Source organism: Mycteria americana, chromosome 7 (assembly GCF_035582795.1).
Source record: "Mycteria americana isolate JAX WOST 10 ecotype Jacksonville Zoo and Gardens chromosome 7, USCA_MyAme_1.0, whole genome shotgun sequence".
Lineage (NCBI taxonomy): Eukaryota > Metazoa > Chordata > Aves > Ciconiiformes > Ciconiidae > Mycteria > Mycteria americana.
Window position 1 is genome coordinate 62,505,448 of NC_134371.1, and position 27,556 is coordinate 62,533,003.

The 27,556-nt window shown below is 37.6% G+C and overlaps 1 protein-coding gene across 1 annotated transcript in view; it reads right to left on the reverse strand.

The window, feature by feature from the left end:
• Positions 1-1,421: 1,421 nt before the first annotated feature.
• The window catches only part of FAF1 (Fas associated factor 1), a 179,193-nt gene continuing 153,058 nt past the window's right edge, over positions 1,422-27,556 (reverse strand). Inside the window, exons 16-19 of the mRNA XM_075508737.1 lie at positions 21,714-21,794; positions 21,229-21,306; positions 16,925-17,140; positions 1,422-3,326 (exon numbers count right to left, since the gene is read on the reverse strand). Of these exons, the coding sequence (XP_075364852.1) occupies positions 3,243-3,326; positions 16,925-17,140; positions 21,229-21,306; positions 21,714-21,794 (459 nt within the window). The 3' untranslated portion in view covers positions 1,422-3,242. The remainder of the gene's footprint in view (positions 3,327-16,924; positions 17,141-21,228; positions 21,307-21,713; positions 21,795-27,556) is intronic.

The window sequence follows — 27,556 nt, forward strand, 5'->3', positions numbered from 1 at the left end:
CCATTTTAAGGCACCTAAATCTTCCTGTGCATTGTTTAGGGAGTCTGGCCACGAGGCTTGGATAATGAAGTGCTTCAGTCCTTCTGTGACTCTGGGTCATGGCAATTTTGTTTTTCCCCACATACGGAAGAGTGAAATCATATAACTTTTTAGTAGAAATATTACTGTAATTGAAAATTTATTTTAAGTTTCTAATGTCACTGAGTAGGTACAGTTTACGAAAGCCAAAGTCCTTTTCTGCTACATTAAAAAGAATAAACAAAACCCCCAACATAGCTCCATTAGAAACACCCTCAGCACTCTCCCGAAATTTAAGAGTGCGTATGCAGAGAATACAGAGCAAACACTTGTGTTCTGCATATTCTCTAATAATTATTTCAAACACCAATGTCAATAGGCAGGAAGTTTCTTCAAAAGCCAGAGAGTGCCCCACCTTCACTGTAATGCTCTGAAGGCCAATAATGAAAGCCGACACATCGTACAGGATTCCACTCATTAACAGTAATTCCTTAAGACTTAAAACTAATGCATTAATCACGTTAATGATAATCCATTAATGTGAAGAACCTGAAGATAAAAAGGTAGAACCAGGGATATGCTCTGTAGCAAGTGTTACAGTTTTATGGTAATACTGAATTACAAAGTCAGTCTGTAGACTGACGAGAGGATTAACCATGTCAGCGGAGCATATGAAGTGAATGCCATGGTTTAGGAGAGCAGAAAATGATAGCACAGAATATTAATGTTTCTACACAGGGATTGGTTTGCATTGAGGGTGTAATTTGGAAAGGTGACTCTAGATAGTTGCTTCTTAAAATCAGGCCCAAAGTATCTAAGGACCAAAATCATAAATGTTTTATTTGAAGAGTGGTACACTTGTTTACGTTGTGGCAGAATGATCCCTATATACTGATCTTGATATCTTTATATCAAAGGGCAGTAATGCCACCACTTTTAACACTTCCAGTTAATTATCACCAGAACATTTTGATAATGACAGTATATTTTGCAATATGAACAAAATGGGGGAAAAAATAGAAAAGAGTTTAGAAAAAAAAAAGGCCAAACAAACCCCCTGGGAGCACTGACTTCAACAAGTTCAACAAATATTCAAGCCACATTTAATAACTTTATGAAACTAGTATCAAAGTAAAGAATATATAGTCAAAATACAGAAATAAACTTGAGTGAGAGGAAACAGCCTGATGAGAGCAAACAAAAGTTAAACAGAACAGATTAATATAAACAAGTTAGCTGAAAGTTCACTTTGCTTTGTGTAGCAGTATTTCAGCAATTCTTTTCCTCAATAACCAGCTTAGAAGGAAGAGCTAATCTGAAAAAAAAGATATGCATCACTTTAAAATCCTGCTGTATGTGTTACTGTGATTGTTTGTAGAAACAGCATCACCCCAATTTGCAACCTATGTTAATTTCTTATTTAATAAACACAGTGGATTTTTTTTGGTAAGAAAACAAAAGTTCAGAATGAAGCGTCTGCATCCAGCTTTCCATTACACATACATTTATCTTTCTATTGGCTATGAATTCTTTTATTTGGGAACTGCAAATGATTAGAATTTGCTTACACTTCCAAACCTTTTGTTTGTTGTAGATACTGCATTTCTAAAAGTGTCTGATGTAGCACTCGCTAATTACAGAATTACAAAAGGTAGAATAAGGCTTTCCCCGCTCAGAAATTTGCGTTTTTGGTAAAGGTAACGATATATCGGCTTCACTAACACCCTAATAATAGGCATACATTTAATTTTCTATCACCATCCTTCCAAAGAAAAAAGAAAGACTAAAAGATGTGTGCAATTGGTTTTTGCTTAGTATAAAATTTTCAAATCAGAACTCATCTTGCTACGATAAACACTATGAATTACATATAAACATATGTGGAAAACAATGTGCCAGGCTTTAAAAAACAAGTTTGATCAGCAGATGATGATTCTGTAGTGCTGTTGTGCACTATCCTGTAAGCCCAGAGATTAAAAAAAAAAGGCAAAAAAATTAACCAAACCAGTTTTGATGCAGGTTTGTCATCAAGTGTATGTTATGATCTTAGACTCGGTATGCTCATTCTACGGTTGAGAAATTTAAAGTACCAGATTTTTCCACATCAGATAGCAGGTCGTTGGTGCATACATTTCAGACAAGAGAAGTAGGATTTCTTTAATTTGAGACGGGATCAGTAACCTATTGTTAAAATGTCCAAAGTGTGCAATAATAAGGCAGATTTCTTATTACACCACCTCTTAAGATAGTCATTGTTTGATGAAACAAACAAGGTGCTTTAAAACAGCAGAGTAATAGGATACAAACAAGTGCCAGAATGAAGGAAAACTGCTAAAATGGGAACTGCCCTTTCTTTCATAATGAGAAATAAAGAACTTTTGTATCTGGTATTTGAAAGGTTTTTAACAGCTGATATTCAATATCAGCTGATTCCTGAAGTGTTGGCAAGATACCAGGTTTCTGGTACTGGCCATTTCTAATGTTATTTAAATATTCACATCATGCAATAAGCAGTTTCACACACTGCAATGTAATGGAAAATACTTCCTAAACTGAACCAGAACTGAGACCCAAAGCAGAACCAGTAAATAAATATCTCGCATATATGTCAAACTATATTCTTCAAACAAAACCTTACATCTTATCAAAGAAGTCAGAAAGTACTAACAAAAATTATATGCTTTCTGCTATAATACTGTTAAATTTCCATGGCTGAGAATGTCCCGTTAGTTTTTTCTGCCTTTTTAAATTAGTTGACAAAGTAGAAATTCAAACACAGAAATAAAATGCATATATGAGAGCACTGGCTCAGCGAGATATCAAATATACAGCATTCTAGTGTCAAAAGTACAGGCAGAAATGTCCAAGATTTCTTGGTGAAAAGGGGGCATTTGAGGAGTAAAAATTCTACTTAACAATCACTCACATTTTAACAGTGCATTAATTATAACAAAAGCTGGATGATAAGTGAGCAACAGAGTCATAATGTTCAGTGTTCATAGCAGAATTTTATCCTCTGCTCATTTAAATGAGGTTGGAAACATATACTCATGTATGTGAAACTTTAAGTAGCTATGTTTTTTTGATTTTTCAGGATTCTTGCAAGAGGCAAAGTTGTGACATTGAGTTGGATGATAGTACAAGGTGGCGTTGATAGAAGTCTTCCTTTCGATGCTGTGCCTCTGGCTTGTCAAAGGATGATTAGTCCTACAATCTTGTTTGATCTATTCTTTTGCCTCTAGGAAAAGGGTTTCTTGAGGATACAGTTTTACCTCCAGTAATGATTTATTTGGATCCAGCTGGGTCACCTGTAAAGATAAGAACAAGAAGATATGTGTAAGTAGACTTTTTTGAACTGTTTATCTTCACGGGGCAGATTTTCACTGGGGAGATTTTGGAGTCCCTCTGTCAGTGATAACTGAAGGTGTGAGTATGAATTCCCAGGATGCAGATTAAGAAATATATATTGTATTTTTTGTGTTGTTGTTGTTGTTGTTATTATTATTTTGTAATAAAAATAAACAGAATAATAATAAACAGAATCCACGACATTAATTCCAAGGTCTGCTTTTCTACCATACACCAATGCGTGAACATGTCTGTTTTTGTCAAAGTTAAGATCTTTTGGAAGAATTACCAGAACACATGAGTTAAAATGAAAAATAACACTGTAGTCCCAGATAAGTATCCTACAATTTCAATCAAACTGATGGTGCAAGCAGCATAGCCAATCCAACATGATCTCCCCATTGAAAGGGGAAACTTACTCTGCCTTTATTTTCCTACTCACTTTCTTGCTCCAAGTCACATGCTGAAGCACCTAACTTTCACTCACTTTGATGCTTATCAGCCACCTAAACGAACCTAGGCTGGGAGAAAACTGTCCTCTTTTCTTTGGTTATTTTTCTGTCATGCTAGTGAGTTTAACTGGTGAACACACAAGTCCAGTCAACAGCAAATCCAGTGCAAGGTAAGTAGCGAAAGCACTAAGCAGTAAGTAGAAGGGAGGAAGCAGGGCCCTCCTCCTTTCATTGGGAGTGAGTTGCTACATCAGCTCACTGTATGGTGAAACTGCATCTCAACCCAGCTATTGAAGTGTATACTTATTATGCATGTGTGTATATATATATATATATATATATGCATTATAAGTACTACGTGTCTATCTATCACTTACGTAGACACTTACATGTGTACATTTGTATTAGAGGATTGTTCCCTGGCATCCTGACTCCTCGTTGGATTTGTAAAGGTATTTAGGCAATCACTTGTGCAGGTGGGCATACAGGAGAATTCCAGTGAGAGTTAAATGCCATGCAGTTTGGAAAACAGAACATACAGGCACTATCTGCACCATTATTGCCAACATTCTTCAGCATTTGGATCTCAGCACCAAACCCTGCAAGCCGCTCAACGTCCTGACTATCCCATTACCGACCTTCACTTAAGGCACATGAGCAATTCTCAGTTTATAGTCAGCAAGAAACTTCTGTGTTGAGGATTCTATTCAGAAGCTAGACTACTGCCTATAGGATAAATCTCTTCTATGAAAAGAAAATTTAATTGTAAATATTACATAATATAATTATTTATATAGACAAAATAATGACAAGGGTCCTAATGTTCTTCAGACATTCAGGTTTACATGCCAACGCTGTGACATTCTTCAGAAGACTACTGCAAAGCTTCATATAGAAAGATGAACATTATTTCTTTTAATCTTACCATCTTCTGAAATATTTCACTTCCATTTTTAAACTTATTTTCCCTGGTAATTCTGTTTTAGTTTATTTTGCTGTGTGAGCACACTAGTTATCAGAAATTTGCTTGTGAATAATAGATTATTAGTCTTACGCTATAGGTATAAATGCAAATGCATACCAATAAACATTTTTTCCAAAGTTAAATTTGTTTTATCTATGATTATATCATGCCACTGCTTTCTAAAATTATTTTTTGAAGACATTAAGTGTCAAGCACACCAAATACTATGAATTAATAAGAAACGCTAAATGGATTTTTTTCTTAAAAGCATAACTTCCTAATCCTGTTACCAATTAACAAAAACAGTATTGCTCCTCTCCCCCCCCCCCCCCCCCCCCCAAATCAGGGAAACTTAAAATATATTTGTATTTCTATTGTTTTATTGGATAATTACAGAAAATTCATTATTTAAACAAATATTAAAAGCTTATCACTTCCTAAGTCCATTGAAATTAATGTAATTTCACCTCTCTGACTGCAACAGAATTTAAAAAAAAACCCAGAATTAAAAAACATGAACAGATGCATTATTTTGATTCCCAAAGCAGGAACATATTTTCTTAAACTTCATGTACCATGGTGAGCTATTGCTAAATGTCTGAAGAGAAAAATAATTTATAAAAACCAGACTCAATTTTAGATTCCTATTATCTACAGTCCAATTATGCATTCCTGCACAGATGCTGCTTAAATTATTGAAAGGTTATTATCTTAGAAAGCAAACCTGTTATGTAAAAAACAGCCAAAGTAGTGCATTTAAGTTTGTGATTACAGAAGTATGCTAATTAAGTATCTTGTTGCATTTTCTAATGTTTTGGTATTCTGCTACAGTCCGTTATTGCACATAGGCACAGAAAGCGAGGTAAATAGGGGTCTCTGCAATTCACAGCACATGAGGTATTGTGCACCTGCGAAGCAATTTTCCTTCTTTTCAGTTCAAGCCAGTAGCTAATTAGACTTCTCTATTTTCAAATCCCACAACCTTTTTTTGCAAGAAAAGCTAGGAAAGGCAGAACAAGTCTCTTCTATATTTGGGGAAAAAAAAATCTGAAAAGCAAGCCTAGGCAATGAACACAATCTTCCAGACTGTAACCATATGGAAACCTATTACTCACTTGAGTGTAATGCAAGATACGTATCCTAAGGTTTGCAAACTTCAAGTGCCTTAAATAATAACAAGGCACGATGTCCCTTCCTCAATGTCTTCATGCTTAGAAGGTAGCTAAAAGCATTGTGGAGTACCTGCAGCAAAAGGACGGGGCAGCTTTTCACCATAATTTCCGTGTGCTGCTTAATTCACTGAGGGACAGCAGAGTTTGCAAATGTTTACAGCATTACCCAATTAACTAACAATATGGCTCCTACATCTGTCAACAAACAAAGCTGTTGTTGCTTTGTTTTAGGTCCTTGGCATTTTCTGTTCATATGGGTCGCCATTGTACTTAATTATCACACCATAACCCTTCTGCAGCTTCTACTTTGTTATTTGTGGTTTGTAAATATGTTGTTCACTGTGAAGAATAGAAGCCTTATTAGTGAACACACCTCCTACCAAAAGAAATGGTTTCTCTTGCAAATATATGAAATATAAGACCTAAGATGCTTTGTAACTTACAGTATTTTAAAACAGAATTAGAAACCAAAGAATGATATATAATAGAGATCAAAGGACCCTGGGAGAGCTGTAGCCCGCAAAGGTGCGTCTGATGTAGTGTTTTAATGAATTTTATTTACTTAAATAAATTTACATGGATTATTTCATAATGCAAAGTATTAAAATACCTTCATATTTAAATCTGTGTACGTTGTTTCATTACCATTAGGATAAATTCTGGAGTCTACTTCAGTGCTGACAATCATTTGCTCCGATGTCATTGCATGGCGCTCTTTTCAAAACAGCTCTGTGCATTATGTAAGTTACATTGCCCAACCCCCCTACAATAAATCTTTATTATTTAAAGATTTTTGTATATTGTTGGCAATTACACAGGAAATCATTTACGCATGTGTTTATATACTGAATCTGATTTGATCCTGTTGAACTCAATGAGATTACATAGGTACACATGTGGTGAAATCAATGTTTTCTTGATTAAGGTTGCAAAATTCACCAAATTAAGCATTCAGCATTTGCTAAACAAATGCAAAAAGCATAGTATTTCTCTATATTTTCAAGTCTGTATCTGACTTTCTACCAGTCACATGCGTGCATTCTAAGAGTCCACCCACACATCACATGGTGATACCAGCTGATGAGATGAATGTATTTTTAAAATATATTTTGTGGTTTTGCTAAGGTAAGTACTTTATAATGAAACGTAAAGTAAAGCCCCTTAAAAAGAGGCTCCAAGCTGTTTCAAATTTACATAGTGAGGAGGGTGGCAGAGGAAGGACACAATGTTCAGATGCTAAGAGAGCGTAACTCAAGTGACAGCAAAATTACTAATATTCAAGCTCACAGAATCCTGCAGAATAGCATGCATGCGCATTCAGGGCTGTCCCAACGCCAAAGCAAATAGCGCCCTGGGAGTTTGCATCTTCAGGCAAATGACTTTCTATGCAACCTCTAACACTCCCCTCTCTTCAGGGAAGACTCTTTCTAGCAACATGACCAGAGGGTGGGAACCAGACCTTATTTCTATCAGTGTGAGATCTTGCCATTGAGCTATGAAATGTTTCACTTGCACTGAAATAGCTGTAAGTCGGTAAAACAGTATTTTTCTTCCAACCATGGATACACTTTTACAGGACCTTACGCTTTGGTGCACTGGAGCCAAGACTTCACCTTTTAATGTAAAGAGCTTCGTTATACAACTGACGTTGGTTTGGTGCTCAGGAAATTTATTATTTTAACAGGTATTTGTTTAAATGAATTCTGTGGTAATTATTTCAACTGAGCACTAGCTACTTGGTTTGAAGTACTTCTGCAGCACTCTGAAGTCTGAATGATGTAAGATGTGCAAAACCAAAAGATAGTGATGTTAACTCTTGTAATTCTTCTGTAAGAATGTAGTAGCTACTTACATTTCACTCGGAATAAATTCCTTGGGTTTTTTAATGACCCAATAATGAAAATTAATACTAGTTTAAACAACATTTTAATGCATTTTTGTAGCAAAGTCTTCTTCCTTCTAGAACAATTTTGGTGTTATTTCTATCTTCACCTTTGCTGACCTATCTGTTCTATTACACATTCACACCCTGAACAGCTGTACTTTTACGATTTCAAAGGTGTGGTTCCTTACCCTCCCTAACTCCGCGGGGAAAAGATAAATAAAAAAAATGGCTTAATGCCCAGGAAGGTCATTTAAAAGTAAAGAATCGAATACACAATTATTATGACACTTACACAAGCAGTAAATATCACACCCTTCACCTTTCTCTACACCCTAGGACAAGGATCTGATTCCTGAGTAGCACAGCCTCTATACCACTTACACACGCATGAATACATTTAATGAATCTAACGGACAAAGAGTTCTTTTACTCTCTTTCCTAATCCTCCTAAAGTATAAATGCAATAGAAATTACTTAAAGGCACACCTGGTGAAGTACCAGATCTGTTTAAAAAACTATATTTTCAGAATGACACACAAACAAATACAGTGAATCCCTTCTACCTATTGAAGTATCTGTGGGTTATACGGATAATATGCTCAACTTGAGCAACAAACAAAAGTAGGGCTACTTTATAGAAATATATGCAATTAGATCTGGTTTAGTTGAATAAACTGGGAGATAATTTACATCTGAATTGAAGAAGGCCGTCACAAATAAGGAAAAATATGTCATAGTAAAAGACTTCTAGTCTCGTTCTAAGTACAAAGCTTTTAATCCAGACACGTCACGCTCTTATTATCTTATTTCTCCAAAGAGATTTTCTCAAAACAGTATTTTAGATTAAGCACATTTAAAAAATACATTTACTAAGCAAAGTAACAGATGTTGATAAAACACAAAATTGTGATCTTATATCCTCTACTTTGAGCACGCTTTCCACTTTCTCAGAAAAGCTGTGCAGCTCTCTGAGATACCCGAGATGCCACCAATCTTTACATAGTGTAAATTTTCATTGACTTAACATAATGTATAGCAGAACGGAACCTGCTGCATAGATTTTAATCAGTGAAGGCTTATAAACCTGACTTGCATTACTTGTCTTTTTAGACAGTAAATTAAGATAGCAACTGTGTTCTCCTCTGTTTTATAAAATACTAAGTATGATGGCAGGGCAGCATAAGCAATAAGGATAAGCCCCAACCCAGTGTTGCTATATTTGTATAGTGACACCTGGACTATCTGGTGCTTTTTAAAAGTCCAACATTATGAATTCATGATTCTACATGAAAATTTCCTTTTTTAAATTGGGAAATATACCTCATGTTTGTGGAACAAAGCTTAAAAAACCACAAACACTTCTCGCACCAAAACTAAATACAATCCCAGGGATTAATTATGTTTACAAAATATCAGATTTTCCCCCAAATCCTGTGACTTTTTAACAGTGGGTTGTAGAATAAATATATAAGTAGAGTTTATCTGCCTTCCAATAAAAGACGTTAGGAAATGCTGTGTAGAGCAGTTCCACTTGGGCAGCTCTGGGCTAGTTCTGTGCTTCTTTTTAGCCCAAGATCAGAAATTTTGTTTAGCGGTCAGTACTCCCGCAAAATATGGCCAAAATACATCCAATTACTAACATGACTGAATATCTGTTTTGTGTTTATTTCTAAGAATTAATCTCACTGAAAAATCACTACAAAAAGGCTGCATCTTCCTCTAGCCTTTCAAACAGCTCGTTTTCAATGCCCAAATAACAAATACACTTTTTCATTTTGCCAGGAGAAGTGAAAACAGAACACTATTTCAATTAATTAGAGCTCTTTCAATAATATGACTTTTGTGGATGTGGTATTGATGGCGTTAAAGTATTACACAAGTTGCCTTACACACTGACAGCAAGAAGTCGAAGTTAGTGTCGGTCAGAGGAGTTATCTGCAGGTTCTGAACAAGACGATGCTGGTCTCCACGGTGCCAACGACGCCGAGACTGGAGGACTTCAGTTTTGAGGGAAGAGGAAGGTGCTATAAAGCTCTCCTCAGCTTTTCTGCTTTCCTCCCTTCCTTCTTTCTGGTTTGAAATCGTTGATCTATTTAGGAATTCTTTGTGTGGTTTCTTGGAAGAAGAGAAACCGACAGAATACCCTGGAACGTGTCTTTTCCTGACAAAGGACCTGCGGGCAGAAGAGCCCCATCACCTGCTCCTTCACACTATTTACTCTCAGTTTTCTTGCTGAGTAGAGGAAAGGTTTAAGTGCTGGCATTTCCAGATGAGAGCATTTGTATGTTAAGCATCCCTTCTGCCGTGCCAAGGAGCAAAACAGCCGCTTACTTGTGGGCACTGCTGCCAGTATGCTTATACCGAACTAACAATTATTCATGTATTTAATTATTTTTAAATGTGCTACCTACAGAGACAAAAGATCATGTCCCCAGAAATACTATAGCTTTCACCGTGGGTATTGATGCGGAGCTGAAAGGAAGCAAACAGCCACATCTTCGGGAAGTTTGAAAACATATAAATACATTTAGTGCTCCAAATGAACTGCAAGAACTTTGCTTTGCATACATCCCAAAGGGGAATGGATGTGAACACAGTCACTCGCAGGAGAATGACCCAGGATTGGATTCATGTGCACTTAATTATAACTGCATGGAAAAACAATCCAAAAGGATTTTTACCACAAGTTCAAAGGATTAAGATGTTCAAATACCACAATGATATCTACAGTATAACATTGTGATTGGTAGATAGGTAAATAGAATAAAAAGCGCGCCTAACACTGCTTTGGTGATTTAGTCTGATGTATTACTTATGCAATTACCAAAACAGCAGGAGATCATTAAATTTTCTGGTAACCAGACACAGCATTCCTAGTATCATACTATTACAAAGGCTCTTTATGGGTATTTTATCATTACATTTTCTTCTTACGAGGGGAAAAAAAAACACACAAAATTGATATTAAGCATAAATTCTGGGGAAAAAGTACAAAATATCTTACGCCCAGTTTACATTGGATAATGCCATATGCAACAGCAAAGCTCTGCGGCTTAGCTAAGGCATCTTCCTGTGAACAATAACGCGCCTCCCCTGAAATAAACGTTTTGTAAAATGAGGCAGTGCCGAATAAAAGAACACTTTTGGTCAGAGGGATGTGCTTGGGTGGAATATATTAATCACATGGTTGGCATTAGTCATTGGGTTAACTAATGAGGATGACTCAACTGAGAGTTCACGTACCGCATTGAGTATTCAGCGTTGCGGTGAATGCTTGCTTACTTTAGTGAGTCTTAAGTAAAATAGCTCATCTGAAATGCACTCCTATTTCCTGAAATTGGTTAAACATTCCCTGGATTCAAATGGAGTTGTTCTAAGAGATCAGAAACTATATTGACCTATAGAATGTAATTCTACTTCTTGTTAGAATAAGCTTACATCTACAGGATGAGGAAGACATTTCTTCCATCTCCTTTCAGTGACTTGATACATGAAGGGCTTTAATCTTTCTCTTTGGATATCATAGTTACTTACGCAAAGACACCAGGTCTGAAAAGACAGATCAAGTCTGTCTCCCTTGGAAGAAAACATTATGAAAAATCTTTCTGTAATACTTAGAGAATTTTTGACTACCTATATGGAAATTATATTTCCACAAAAGTAAACATCACATTTCAAGAAGCAAAGTCTACTCCATATTCTCTAAAGTACTGCCATTGACTTCAGTAGGGCAAGAATATCACCTATTCCCTTTGTAGGTGCTGGCCGAAAGACTGTGATACTATTCTTTGTCAGCAACGAACTTGTTAAAAGCAATAAAACCTAGGGGTCGCAAATGCTTCAGCGTTCTGGCTGCAGTGATACGTGGTCCATTCCTCTTGGCTCGAGGCTCATCAGTCCAATTGTTCTACTGTTACAAGTCATCAGGAAGAACGATCAGAAATCATGCTTCTAAAAGAGGCATGGGAATATGCTAGTCTTGTATGCCAATTTGCTTAGGCAACTTCTCAGTGTCTTAACTAAACTAAACATAACTGCTTGAATAAATAAAATAACAACATATCCTGAAAAGAGAGGGAAGGCAAGGGCAGGCAGTGTTGACTTAAGGACAGTTGTAAATGACAAGAGGAGGGACGTCTGCCTTTGTAGGTGGCTGTGGCCTTGTGTAAACTAGCTCAGAGCTGATAAACACATGCCGCCATCAGATCTATATTGACCTGAAAAATTTTAAATTATGTGAATTAAAACAGATGAGTACTATTTTATGTAGTACGAAATATAAATACCAGTAACTGAAATGACTGGGAAAATTACATGGATCACATGTTAAATTTTCCCTGAACTTACCAAAAACATTCTCAAATTTTTTGAACATACCAGAAAAATATTTCATTCACCTGAAATCCTCCTTTGCCATGAGACAGATATTCAAGCTACTTTCCTGATTTATGTGAAGTTCCTAAAAGCGCTATTGGTTATACCCATGACACTGCATGAATCCTTTCGCACGATAACATCTTTCTTCCATCTTTCTATCACGATGATGATTAGGGGAAAGAATGTTAAAAGCCAGAGATGGTCTTGGACAAATAGTTCATGAAAGAGTTATGTAAAGAGTTTAAACACCACCTAATGAGTTTAAAAGTAGGTTATTTGAAGGAAGTAGTTTGCACTGGGTGAAATGCAGAATAATCCTTACAAAGAATGGCTTCTAGAACTGATATACAAAATTGCCAAACTACCTGGCATAGCAATAGAGGGATCATGCTCTAACATTACCTTTCCAAGAACATCAGAGGATAGTTACCTGCTCAGATGACTGTGTGTGCTGGGTGCTGCAGCTAAACTTACTATCCCGTGGCATTATTTTCACCACTGTTGGCATCAAAGAGGATTACTCCTGCCAGAGCACAGGAATGAACGATCACATTTGGGTTTGGAGGAATATCTTACTCTGTACTCCCATATAATATTGAGAATTGTCTGGCCCTAAATTTACTGAAATCCTGATCGTACCTAATTCAAATTGACATGCAATTTGAGTTAAATTTATTTTCTGCCCTTTCAAGGGAGACAGATTTTTTGTTTCTGTTTATTTAAACTGCTGTTGAAATTGGTTAATTAAAAGGATTTAAAAAATCTTAATACTCTAAACAGAGCAAACTGGTTCTGAATTATTAAGCAACATTTTAGATGCATTTAAATAACCTTAAGTGACTTAACTGCCACCTGATCCTAAGCTGTGGCTCAGAAAAATAAAATGTGAAATACTGTAGAAGTCTTGGCTTACCAGGGCTTCCAGATACAGTAAATAAAGAGCTTAAGTCTCTAATACCATGTCTGCAAAAGGCATACTCTCAAACACATAACTGATGTATTCCACCTTAAGGAGAAATGAGCAGAAGAAATCGTAGATTGCAATTTTGATTTTTCAGAAGAAATTAATAAATTCACTCCTTCAAAAACAGTCTTTCAAAAGAGAAGAGCATGCCAGGACCTCCTTTTCTGACAGATACCGTAAAGCATTCACAAACGTATCATTAACCCTAGTAGGGTGGCTGAAGCCCAGTTTGGGTAAGTTTGTTCTGCACGTTCCTCCTGTAGTTTCAGCTAGACGTGGTACACCTTCAGCTTCTTGCCTGAAGTGTGGTGAAATGCCCAGTCCGTAAGATGTTAAAGAGTTTTAGGAAGACTTCTGCAGATCTCCACCACAGCAGGACGTGAGGAACTGATCGTCCGGGAAGTCTCCAGGGTACTGGGAGAAGGTGGATCTGGCAGCTGGCAGACTGAGAGGACTACTGAAATTAGTGTTCGGGAAGGCTTTTAAGAGAAAGGGACTTAGAAGAAATACCGAATGAGAAGGTTGGCTGAGCATGCTAATATGCTTAGGGTAAGCTGGTTTTGTTATAGTTAAATGCATTTTGCAGAGTAGAGCAATTCTTGGAAGAAAAGGAACTATAATTCTAAAATCAGCACATACATTTAAATAGCGCACACATTTGCTTCCGTAAAGCCTTTGCAGGTGCATTTAAGAATAATGCAAAGAACTTATAATACAGCTTTTCACTCCGAAAGATGTGCTTGCCAAACGTTTTCAAAGTTAGAGGTACAAGTTACCTGCTGACCCAGGTTCACCCGTGTGATACACACTTGTCGGTACGGTACGTAGTGCTGCCTTGGTTAAGGTACTGAGAGAGGAGGTGGTTAATATCTAATTTCAGCGCTAGTAGAAAGAACAACACAGTCGGTGACAAAGACCCAATAACAAGTCACTGCATGTGCTTAACTGCTTTGGAATGTCACTGCTGCTTTAAAATCTACAAGTAGTGTCTAGAAAAGGTTAATCTGTGTATTTACTCGTGTGTAGAAGTTTGTATTTACAGTAGGGTTATGATACCAACTTTAAGTTAGCTAAGGATATCTGTGTAAGCAACTGGAACATAGAACTAAGAACTAATGAATTTTTATTTACCAAAGAAGTAAAAATACTTCAGCAACACTGTATCAGGACTGATGGTGCTGAAAAGCAGGTAAGAATGCTCTAACAAGTTTATAACAAGAAAATGCTGATTTGGTTGAAGATAATCCCCTCGTTTCAATAAGACAGAAACACTTTTGGGGGTGTGTATGTTATTGTAATACAGATTAGGTTAGAAGAAAAAATACTAACTTGAGAAGACATGTTTTCATCTTATTGCAGCAAAAACTCCAGCAAAGTAATTCTGATACTTTCAAACAGATTAAAAAAAAAATGTTACGTGTAGTTTAAATACAAACAGACATTTTAAATGCTATACTTTCTGGAGCACAAGCATCCCAACTGCTCTGTTCTTGTTGCACAGACTTCAATGGATGTTTGTGATACACATCATATAGCAGAAGGGCCTTGACAACTTACAGTGTATTTTTAAGAGACTATGTATACCACGAAGCCCAAGGCAATGAATATATACTTTTACCATACTTCCAAGGCATCCATCAATGACGACGTTTTTTTTTTTTTTTTTTTTTTTAAGTCTGTCTATGGAGTTGCACACTCCAACTTTCCAAACCCAGGGAACAGGGCAGATGTCATTTATAGTTCTCAATGGTTAGCAAACCCCTGGGGATTATTTTTTGTCTGTTGTAGCTCTGGTGGTCACAACGGCAACCGGATTCATACACGGCCACCGAGTCAATGGCATGAATCATTTATGTGACTCCTCATACATGGCATTATTAGGTTGGAATCATAGAAAAAAGATGACAGGGTCTTTGCTTCCCACGCAACAGACCAACAGCTCTGTATCCTACCACTAATTTCTCCTTTCTTTGTCTCAGCATTTTCTCCCTGGCAGTTTCACAAATGTACTGAAAATAGCAGCCTGTTCTAATTTAGTCGTCTTTTTTCTTTTCTACTCCTTTTTTAATTTGTTCTTATGTGAGTTGTCTGATCAATTTCTGAGTTTGTTACAGAGGACTAAAATTAATAATAATGATGATGTGATTAGGCACAGACACAGCCAGTCTAAAGTGCAAAACAAATGTAAAAAGTTAGAGTAATATACTTGTAGGTTTTTTAAAATTAAATACGTACTAAGACATAAATATGTTACAGGTAGGGAGGTATGACTTCCAGAATATTTAAAATACACAAAAAACATTGTTTGGAGTGTAAAAGATTGTTTTTCATCTGTCAAGTAAACTGAACGATCAGTAATCCTAGAAACATAGATGACTTCTAGTCTTTGGTTCCACTGGAAATGATATTACACGCTTAAGGAGTAAAGTTAATTAGTGATTAATGAGATTCCTTAAATGCTGCTTTTCAGTCTGACTGATGAGGATTCTCAATATAAGACAAGGTGGAAGAAAAGCAGTAAGCACTACACAGAGTTATGCCAAAAATTGGTCAGAAATCACATCCACTCTCAAGGCTGTATGCTTGCTAAGGACATTATTTTCTTCTCCTTTGGAGCACTGGCGACCCTTTGGAGTACTTACAAATAAGACGATAAAGCAAGAGGTATCTGTTACAAAACAGAACTGTAGACATGCTAATCAGAGCCTTATTCCTAGTGAACTTCCTTCAGGAGTAGTGACGGGAAACAAAATGGAAAAGCACCCAAGTTACTGAGCTCCTTCAATGAAAAATGGCTTAACCAGTCACCTGGAGATGCCCCCAGCAAACAAAACCCCGGCTGATCCAGAGCTGCCCCCACACGTTTGCAGTACTGAGGCAGTACAGCCAAAAAGCTGCTGAATTTCACCCATCACTGCTTGGCTCTGTACTGTCATCTCTGTAGTGCCCGTTACCTTCGCCTTTTATGCAGGGCCCCAGGTAATTGCTGCCCAGTTGGACCCACTGACTTTTGCCTTTGCTGTAACAATGGCTAAATAAGAAATGAAAGTTAATTTATAATAGAGCAGAAAACATATAGGTATATTTTCAAAGACATTTAGTAACCAGCACATAAATATCTGTTGATAAATCAACAGAATTTAAGCGGCTTTTGTAAGCAGCAAGCAGTATTGATTTTGAAAATCGGTCACAGCAGGTATATCATTAGAATTTTGAGGTAGGAGATAACAAATGATTATTTACTGGTATTATGTAACAGGTGGATGAATAATTTATTAGAATGCACTGAGTAGCTCATAACTGTATACTATCTGACACTGAGCCTTCCTTGCTCATGACATAAAATTGCATCGAGACGGCAAAACCAGAAACATCAGAACTACAAGCCCGTAACAGACCCAAACAGCGTACTAATATTGATGCAGCTCCCTTCAAAACAGGACGTGAGCAATGCTGGCTCAGCATATTTGGGCAGATTTCATTGAATATGGTCCACAACTTGTTTGTTTCAGAAACAGAAGGTTTTTGACAATGTCACTGGAAACAGATTTTGCAACGCAATTTTGTATGTAACATATGATAGCACTGGTAGGTTAGCACCTGGCTTGCTTACAGCCACAGAGCTTGGCAGCACTCTGACGTATTCAGGCATATCTTTTACCTTCTACGCTATAACATACTGGTCATCTAGCATACAGGAGTAAGAAGTAGTGGTATTTATTCCTGAAAGGTACATTTACTCACATCTCTCCTTGGAAAGGTGCCCAGCAGCTTGTACTCCTCCCAAGGATATCCCTTGGAAGCTACAAAGTCAAAGACAACCTGCAGCTTGCTGCTGGCCAGGAAACGTCGCTCAAAGAATTCTCCGCTGGGTGTCCGAATACGCAGTTTACTGACGGACTCGGTGCTCTCCTCTTTCGGTTCAGGAGGCAAAGATTGCTCAAGAGAGAGCCTGATAGCCTGAGGAAGGAAAAATAACCATTTAGGTTGCAATGCTAGCAACAGAAGAAAAGGACAGAAAGCTTTTCTTCTTATTTCTTCTAGAACTTCAAGACGTGCCACAGTGCTCCAGAGCCATAGCTGTGCTTTATATCTCAATGACAAAATCATTTTTATTCATTCCTTAATAACAGCTCACCAGACAACTAATTAAAATAAATCCTTCTTTATAACACATATTATTAGGTCTACAGTTAATGCACGACGGGGATAAGTAATTTAATCATTTGGCAGAAAGCCTTGGAAAAAATTTGAATGAGAGAATAATTGTCAAGTGGCCAATTGCTTCCTTAAAGGGTATAAATTAAAAGGCAGTAAAAGTATTTCTTTAAATGCACTTATCAAATTGCCTTCCTCTTGCACAGAATAATTGACCATTTGCAGCAAAGACAAGACCCTTAGTGGCAGTTCAGAGTAAAAGGAAACATATGCAGGAGATTTACTATAAACAAACTAAAACACTGTTAAAAGACATAATTAAAAATATCATGAAGGTATACTAGATACATAGAGTACATATAAAAGTAGGAGCGGTCAAAGAAGAAAACTGGGGAGACAGAAATGGGAGCTTTAAGATTTAAAGCAAGCAATTATTATCACTATTTGCAGGAGGATGGTTCCAAGCACAGGTGCGCACATTTTCTGCAACCACTTGCATGAAATCAGCCCCAGAATTGCAATGACGTTACACGTCTGAAAATGTGTATGACCGCCTTCCTGCTAACGTTGCGTATACTGCTGATGTCAAGATTTTAAGGGCAGGAGCCAAGTCTGCGTTCTCTGTCGTCTGCCTCCGGGAGCTACTGCAACACTAATACTTTGATCAGAAGTTTTTTTAAAAAAATCGATGCCTAATATTAGACTGCTGAAGGAGGTGGGCTTGATTTTCGAGGGTACTGAGCGCTGTTGGTACTCATGGACAGGCATTGGCATCTGTTAAAAATTAGATCATACTTAGAAAGCAGCCGTGTTACAGCATCACCTCACTTGAGGCAGCAGTCAATGAGAATATAAATGAATGGAAGCAGCAGCATGATCACACTGCCTCCCCCAAAATCCGCCCAAAAGACAATTTTCCAAACTGAAGAGGCAGTCAGGCATGGATTTACCCTGATTTTCAAGGAACTTTCAAGATACACAGTTACTATTTGTGCTTTTGAACACCTCCCCAAGGTCATTTAGTAACAGAAACTGATGGAGGATGATTACATTAAAGAGAAAGGACTGGGCAGAAGCAAGATTAGGAAGGCTTTCAAACAGTCTACTTCTTACACACGAACCTCTGAGCAAATTATATCTCAGTATAAATATTTATACATAGAACTTGAGTTCATTTTTGCTCATCTACTATGAGATTATATTTTAAATAGATTCTATTTTAATTTTCTCCCTCTCCATTCTCAACCACCTGCTTACTATCTTTCTGTTTTGACATTTCCCCACACAGTATAACAACAGATGCTACATTATTTACTGAACCCAATCAATTATATTATAGAAAAATAAACAACAGTAGCTCATTAGCGCTCTTTTCTTTGTGCAAAGAGTGCGTCGCTCCCCAAAGTAACTAGTCTCCAAGGCTTCAACATAAAATGGCAATTTAGAATGGATATTCTGTACCAGCAAACCAAGTCAGAAAACAATGATGAGATGGATCACCTTAATAACTCTTGGACCTGAACAAGCAATTTCAGTCTGTTGATAAAAAGATGTTCAGTATGTGAATAGCTCAATAGTCAGATTTTAAATATACAAACTGAACATAAAGCCACCTCTGTAAGTAAACACTGTTGCAGAACAATTCAGTATAAGTAATCTGTATACTTGAAAATGGGGAGTGTTAGTAAACATTATTGTTAAAATCCCTTTTGTTCTACTAAGCAAACAGATCCTATTATTTTCATTACTGCACTCTACATTAAAACAGGGAAGCCCAGGTATATTTTGATAACGTGGACCAGCCTTGCAGCCTTTGCGTAAGAAAACGATTTCCAAAAGGCCAAGGTATCAGAAAAGGTTCAGGAGCAGATATAATAAAGCAGAATTAATTATTGTTTCTCTGCGTGCAAAATTACTTAAAAAAAAGAAAAACATACTTCTTACTTGAATGTGAGTGTAAGCTGATTGCTCAATGGTCTGTTACTGCTACAGTACTGATTTATGTTTGATTAACCTCACAGAATTGCCGTCTTTCAGTTATTCTTGACACAATTCTCACAGTGCAGTTTTGTGCATTGCTCCTTCAGTTGTGTCTTAGCTTCCATTCTTGGCTTATGTTAACAACAGGAGCTAAATAAGTCATCAGATACTGTAGGATAAGAAAGAAGTAGTGGACTGCATCTTTCCCAAACCATTGAACACTACTGTTTGGACTGAATTTAGTATTTACAACGCAGTACTGTTTAAAAGGTTCTTGAATGCTTAAATGGTTCAGGTTTTTTAATGCAATTATCTTGGTCAAAAAATATATATGCAAATGCATTGCTCATACAGTTTGTTTATTGGGTTTATCTCAGGGAATAATAAATGTGTTCATAGCCAACTTTTTTGCAGTTGTATAATGCAATTTTTTCATACATCAGCAAAGTACACAAGACTGAAATGTCAAGTATACATTTAAGTCACGTGTAGGGGGGGAATAAGCAAGGCTGTGATTTATCAGGATTCCATCAGTTCCAAGGACTTTAACTAAGTGGAGAATTAAATGAGAATGTAATTCCAAATCTCAAATCTCCATAATGAGAGTCAAAGCAAAGAAGTTATATTAAGTCCACCAAAAATATTGGAACTCTGATATTTTATATCAATGAATAAATATTTTCAATATTTATATTTTATTTATATTTGATATAATACTGGAAACATACTTGGGAAATATATATTCAATAGGGATGCTGATACAGCTTTGTATTCATTAGCAACTTGCTCACAGAGTCTAATATGTCTAGAAGTCAAATGACAACGCCCAATCAATTGTGATTTCAGTCAAGATATTTATATGAGAGTATCAGTTTTATTTTGAAAATTTTATTCAAGGGTTTTAAAATCCTTTCCAAGTATCAGCTGTGTTTCACAACAGTTCTGTAAGGACTTACACTTCAAGAACTTCACAGAACAGATGGAAATATTTGAATGACTAGTCCATTTTACCTATCCTTCAAAATGTGGTGGGACTTCAGGGGAAGAAACACGGCTGTACCCCAGCCTTTTTACCAGGAGGTGAAAAAGAGGAAGGCACTGTAAGTAAATTCGTGGACATGATGCTTTATGTAAATACCTACATAGACACACAGCTAGGACAAGAGCTAGCCTAGATCCTGAAAGAGGCTGCAGGAACCATCTCTGACAGGCACTGGGACCCTCAGAATATAAAAAATTAAGAGAATCTACAAAATAACAGAGTTTGAGGCACGGTATTCTTCACAGCACATGGTTTCTATTTTCTTATGGAGGCCTAGAGATGTAAAGTGTTTGTTTAAACACCATTTTCATTCTAAGGAAGATTCTGTAGAAGACTGTTTAGAAATTTAAAAAGGTACCATAAATCCAATTTTCTAGATTTTGGATTTTTTTTTTTCTTAAAATTTTTAAAAGTGTTTTGTCTCCCAAATTAAAGTTGGCAATTTGTTTGTTCAGCATGCAGTTAGGCTTTGTGCTACTTCCCAGAAGAAATGAAAGGGCTCCATGGCATTATATTTTTAAAAGGAGTGCCTGCAGAAACAAGGTTAGAGGTTCCCAAAGATTCCACCATTTATGGAGCTCATTTCATGGATCTCCTGTTAGCAGGCCTATCTAATAGCTGGCTGTAATTCAGCCCCAGATGATGTAATTGTGACCCAGATGATAGAACAGCTATTAAACAGTGGATGAAAATGATTTAGCTGCACTATGATTTTTCTATATATGGTAGGAAAACAGTTTCTAAAAAAATTGATGTTCACATAAGTAGTACACTTTGAATTAAAGTTGCAATGTGTGTTGAATGAAAGTTGCAATGTCCATAACCTTCACGAATCCAAAAAGTTGTCAGAAAAGGTAAAACATCCCACCTCACGTTCTTCCTCCTGTTCTTTCCGAATCTGTTCCAAGCGAAACTGCTCTGCCATCTCTCTCTCTTGCGCTTCCCTCTAATAAACACAAACAGCGATCAAACAGGTATTACCTCACTTTCCACAGCTGTGCTTAATGATGTGCATTAGCTCTATAAAAGCAAAGAAACTTTTCAACTTTTCAGTAGAAATTAATATAAGAAATAGGATATTTATTAAGTGATCTTTTCCTGTCATTCCTTTCCCAACTTCTATTATTAAGTGGGGCCAGGACTGCTTTAGCAAAAAGATGTAGGCAAGTCTACTCCTCGTGACTGTATCGAGTGCCATTTTACAACCACTGAGGGCAATAATGGCTCCGACAGCAAGCGTCTCATCTTAAGAGCAGAACTGAAGGCGGGCAGTCCTCTGCACCAGAGAGATTTCACCAAGTGTGGCGAGGTTCCCGTCCCGACATTCCCGCGATCCCTTCACCCTGCACACACCTTTGCTCTGTCAGCCTCCAGTGATATGCGGTACGCTTCATCCTGCTCTCTTTTCACATTTTCTCTGGCTTCACGCTCATCCTAAAGGAAAAAAAAGGAAAACAAAAGAAAACAAAAAATGTCAGCAAACAGTGGACCAATATGATATATATCTTTATGTTCACCAGCACTCTTTAACCCCAGTGACTTCAAAATATTCGACTGCCTTACTCATCTAACTACTGCTACGAGCAATGATTTCAGAAATGCCTCAAGGGCGACCTTGGCTTTAAAAATTACGGCTTACCTAAAGCTATGTTTTAATTGCCGTGTAACAGATCGGCGTGTCCGAGCCCTGGGCCGAGGGTTGGATCTGGTAGCAAGGCTCTTTGCCCTGCCATCTTTATCAGGGCCACGGCCAACTCCGGGACCAGAGCAGCCTCCTCCTGCGCCAGCCACCCAGGGAGGGGTTGCCGGAGGGGTACGCGTGGGCTGGGGCTGGCGAGGACCTCGCAGGGATCTCACTCCTGCAGCCGGCAATTTGGACGGTGTTGTAACAGGGAAGGACAGACTGAGGTTTAAAGGATGAGGCTGGATTTTAATTTGCTCTCCGCTCAGACTGACAGCAGTTAATAGCTTGTCCTGCGAGAGAAGGCCTGCTCCCAGGTCCTTCCTTGGTAAAAACACCCTCAGTAGGATCCATCCAGGGCCATGACTATTAAACATCCAGAGGCCTCAGTTCACGTTGTGCTGAATATTATACAAAGATGGGAAAGTAGCAAGTCCTGCTCTGAATTGTCTCAAATACGCAGATGCAGGCAGACAAGAAACATGACGTTAGCATGCCAACTTCAAACCAGCAAACCTAGCAAAGTGTCTTATTAACCATCACAGCATAAGAAAATAAGGGTTTACTAAAAATACGTGAATTACAAAGCGAGGCATCATCCATACGGTGGAGGATCAAGAACTGGATATCCCCGAAAGCTGGAATAACTGCACGGGGGTGATGTCTGATAAAGCAAAGTGTACAATCAATAGCTTCAAACTCTGCTTCTGGAGCCAGAGACAGCGGCTGCTCCCCTGTGCTTACTCCTCTTACATCTTATAATCCTCCCAGAGCCCTGCGGAGGCTGCACCGGTCCCTACAAAAATCTATAAGATTTAGCTGTGAGACTGCGGGTGGGCTCAGCACAGTCACCTGTAGTTACCAGTAACACAGCACTTGCACTGGGGTAATCTGTCCCCTGTATTTCATAGAAATTAAAGTCTATTACCTACTGCTCTTTGAAGAATTAAGTTAATTTTTTCATTCATCTGCGAGGTTTATTCCACATAAAGGCATCGTTTTGCAAAGTGATCAATTTTCTCCCCAAAACTTCACTACTTGGCAAAACCCCAATTCTAAATGGGAGGAGCATACGTTAGCTGTTACTATCATGTCATGCAAACATGCCAAGATGTTCCTCAAACAAAACTCTAACGTATTAGTGGTTAAAAAGCTCTAAAGTAGCATGCGACCACAAGAGGAAAGGACAAATTGCAGGAAAAGGTATACAACCTCCAGTTGGAAAGTAACAAGATCTTTTTAGAGGAAACTCTTCTTCCTTATAGAAACAGGACCCAAGATTATCCTACAATCAGTGTGTCCTAAATTTCATTCACAGAAGATAGAGAAACCATCACTTTGTTCAGCAAAGCTAAGGCATGAGTAGAAGTAATTCTTGCAAAATGTAAAAAGGACAATAACCACCAAAGAACCCATTCCCCTCCTGGCTTCTCTGGACCTTGATAAGCTTTTATGTGCTACGTTCATGGAATACCTTCACAAATTAACTCAAACCCGATAGCAGAAACTCCCCTACGTTAATATTCCATTTATGAGAAGAGGGGATGTTGAAATAATTAAACAGCTCTGATTTTTGTTATTCAAAAATGAGGAAAGCTTCTGGAATACACAGAGGTTTTTCCAACTCTTCTCATAGATGGGATGTAACAGTAAAAGAAAAAGATTTGTACTATCTATACTGAGACTTTCCATAAGCATACCATAAATTTAAATCTTAAAATGGTGAGAACTAAAACTATCTTCCCAAACCAACCTACTAAAAGAAGATGACTTCAGGCAAACTGCAAGAGGACAAGCATTTCAAAAATATTAAGAATTGTTTCAGAGAGAACCTATTTAACTGTCATGTTTTGCATCTTCATATATCACTCACTAACTGAATTTCAAAGGTCACACAAGTCCAGTAATGCCCAAGAGAAAACTGAAAGATCAGATGCAACTATTGCAACTATAGGCTCTTTCCTTCATCAAAGGCGGCTAGCAATTAACATAGAGTTACTTTAGTTTACAAAAAAACCCCCGAACAAATGCAAATCAAAACCAACCCTCAAAAAGTAAAAATTTATAAAAATTGTTAAAAACTCACTCCAAAAATATATCCTAATCAGAGTTATAAGAAATTGAGTACTGGCTTTTATTTTACATTTTACAGACTGTCTAGAAAACTCAAGGAAGTTATTAGAAGTTACTTGTGCTGAGCAGAGGATTCATTTACCTACAGAGAGCTTTACTGAAGAATTTTTGAAATTGGTTTAATTTATATAATCTGGATAACTGCAAAAAATACTGACACTATAGATTCTACAATAAGAATCTAAACATGAATTCCAGGCATTAAAAAAAAAAAAAAAAAGATTTCTTTCCTCCCTATTCAGCACAGTTATCATCGTCCTAAAAGTGGATTATGAAAAAGATGTCAGGAATGTGAAGAATTACTACGCATGACTGCCTGGTCCTCACAGAAATATGTGAGCCACATCTAAAAGTAAATTACCATGCCACCAAGCTTTACACCGCATTGAAACAATACTGTTCTTACTGAAACAGACCTTAAAAACAAATCTGGAATCCAGATTTCTTTAGGTAAGAAGAAGATGTAATTCTATGAAATGTCTCTTTGTACCTACTTCTGTGTTTTGTTAATACTGCTCACACTCTATAGGAACCACCTCCTCTACGGAGATTATGGCAAAATGGTAATATTCTCTGGTTCAGAGTTACACCTTAGACAAATTTTAAACATTACAGACTGCAGTTCTTCTTGTAATGCAGTCTGTTATTTTAGTCATCTCTTCTTCCAGAGAAACCATACAAAGTATGAGGATGACTCAAGTTTACCAAAGGCAACAAAAGAAATTTCATAATGGGGACAGAAAAAGTAGAAGAAAAAATTTTACTGAGAATCTTTCATTGCACTAACAAAGAACAAACACATGAAGAAAAAAGGAATAGTCATACCACTAATAATTAATAAAAAAATGTCATAAGTATTATCCATTAACAAAATCTGAGGTAGCTGACAGCTTTCCTGTTAAACCCTACCTAAACTGCAGCGTTGACCGAACATTAATAAATGCATCTCCACAATACTTTTGCAAAGAAGGTAAAATTGCCATCTTCCTTTTTCAAGAAACCAAGGTGTGAATGGACAACGTCTTATCCCAGGTCACCTAAAAAGCCTTCATCAGAAACGGGGGTTACACTCAGCATTTCTGAATTCCACAGCAGTTCCCCAAGGCTGGTGTGAATGCAAACCACCCACATCCCAGAGGGTTTGGGCATGAGACGAGGAGACAACTCTCCTTTGCTCCTTAAAGGGAAAAAGTCACGGATCTCTGCCTTCCCGTTTTGACAATGCAACAATAGGGGGGGCATTCATTCAATGGAAAGTTGATACTTTAAAAAAAAATTGCATTTATCCACAGAATATATTCTTCAGCTATGAATTTCCTTTGCTCTCATGCATATTACAGATGTGAAGTCATAACAAAAACAGTAAACACTTATATTCATAAGATACGGACCAGATAAAACCTTCTCTTGAGTTATATCCAGAGCTACAAGACTAAGAGAAACTTACAGATGAGGTTAAGAAAAAAATTAGGGTAACTCTCTCCAATAATCATTCCCTGAATAATTTCTTGAAGTTACCCCTGAAGCACCTAATAGCAGGCATTTTCAGATGTAGGATGATGGCAAAGAGGGATTCCCAATTGCATTTAGGACAGCAATGCCCCCTTTTCCTGCAGATTATACAGGGTAAAAAATACACAGGACCAAAAAAAAATTGGCTTTTTAGATGGGATATTTTGCTGGAAAAGTCAGCATTGGCCCTTCCGAGCTTTTTTTTTATTTATTGTTGTTGTTTCTGGAGGTAGGATTTAATAATTTAACCCCAGGAATCAGCTTTGCACCTCATTTGTCTCAGGGAGATGTGTTATACTTTATTCCCCATCGGCCTTTGGGATCAGTTTTACTGTGAAGTAAAACCAGATGAGACGGAACTTGAGAAGATAACCATGAGCAGAAGACATTTCTCAGAGCATCAGTGAGTGAATAGCTGTTACAAGAAAGAAAAAAAAGAAAAAAAAAGAGAGTATTTACAAGTGCTTATCTGAAAGACAGTTCATTTCACTGAACCACTCCTGAAATTAAAATCTGCAAGTGCTTAAGGCTATTCATGGTAGCGTTAAAGAGAAACACCCTTTTGTCCAAACAAACCAGTGCAAGGAAGACATTGATTTGACTCACTAAGATGACAGACTTGCACATTGTATAACTTAAACATACACGAGGGGGAATATATAGAAGAAAAAAGTGTACACAGAATGTGTTGGGCACATGAGAACAATGAAGACAAAGCAAATGAAAGTTTCTGTGGTGGCAGAACCTCAGATGGGGAGGCAGGACGGGGCAGGGCGAGGGGGCAGAACAATGGAGAACCACCGGAGGATCCTGCCTGTCTACATGGAAGGCTGAAAGCTCAGTTCCAGATACAGATTTTTGGGAATTACCTCAAGCGACAAGAAAGAAAACAAACCCCAAACCTTCAAGAAGCAGTCCTGCAGTGACTTTCCACAGGAAACAAGCCAGCCAGTCCTGCTACAACACCTACCCACCCGGGCTGTATAGCAGGGAAAGCTGCTGTTTATTAAGAGAAACTAAGCGACTATTCAGTGACTGGAGCCATCAACATGTATAGCCGAAAAGTCACCCGAACTAAAGATATTTTCATTTTATCTTTGCTTTCCTCTGTCGTTACCTTGCATTTTGTCAAAGTTCAAAACAGGCCGTAAACTCTCGAAGGCGGCACTCGTATCTGCTGGTGTGTCAGTGCAGTGAAGTGCACAATGGGAAACCGATCGTTTGGGGTGCTATCATATTACAAACACAAAATTGGAAAATTTAATCAAATAAATTTTGATTACTGTAGTTTAATTAGTTATAACTAGTAATAATTAGTAAATGTGCTAATTGGATTTTTTGAGGGGTTAAATCACAGTCTTCGTTAGATGGCTGTCATCACCATAATGCTTTTGCGCTTTGGAATTTAATGAATTTCATGTATTTATTCTCATAACCTCCTGTCGTGCAAATACTATATACCATGATACACATGACAGTGTTAGATGGAACACAGATTATCAAAGGTATTCGGATGCCTAATTTCTACCGATTTTAACGTGAGCTTCAGTGCCTAAACAGAAATTGCAGGGGTCTCCTGCACAGCTGATGGAAGCACCGAGGCCATCCCCTAACTGGAGAACTCAGCTGCAGGTAAGGAGTGGAGAAAAGCAACTGGCATGAAGGAAGAACAGACGAACAGACCACAGATTAGGAGAAAATGCACTAGGACCGATCCCCTTTAGCTTCCTTTGTGGCTGAGAGGTGTATCTTTGGAAGAAGACGGAGAAAAGGTGTTGGAAGCTAAAACTGTTAAATTATCATATCTAAAAAAAGAAGGAAATCCCTTACGTTTGACGGCAGCGAGGCAGAAGAGGAGGAAGACGTGGTG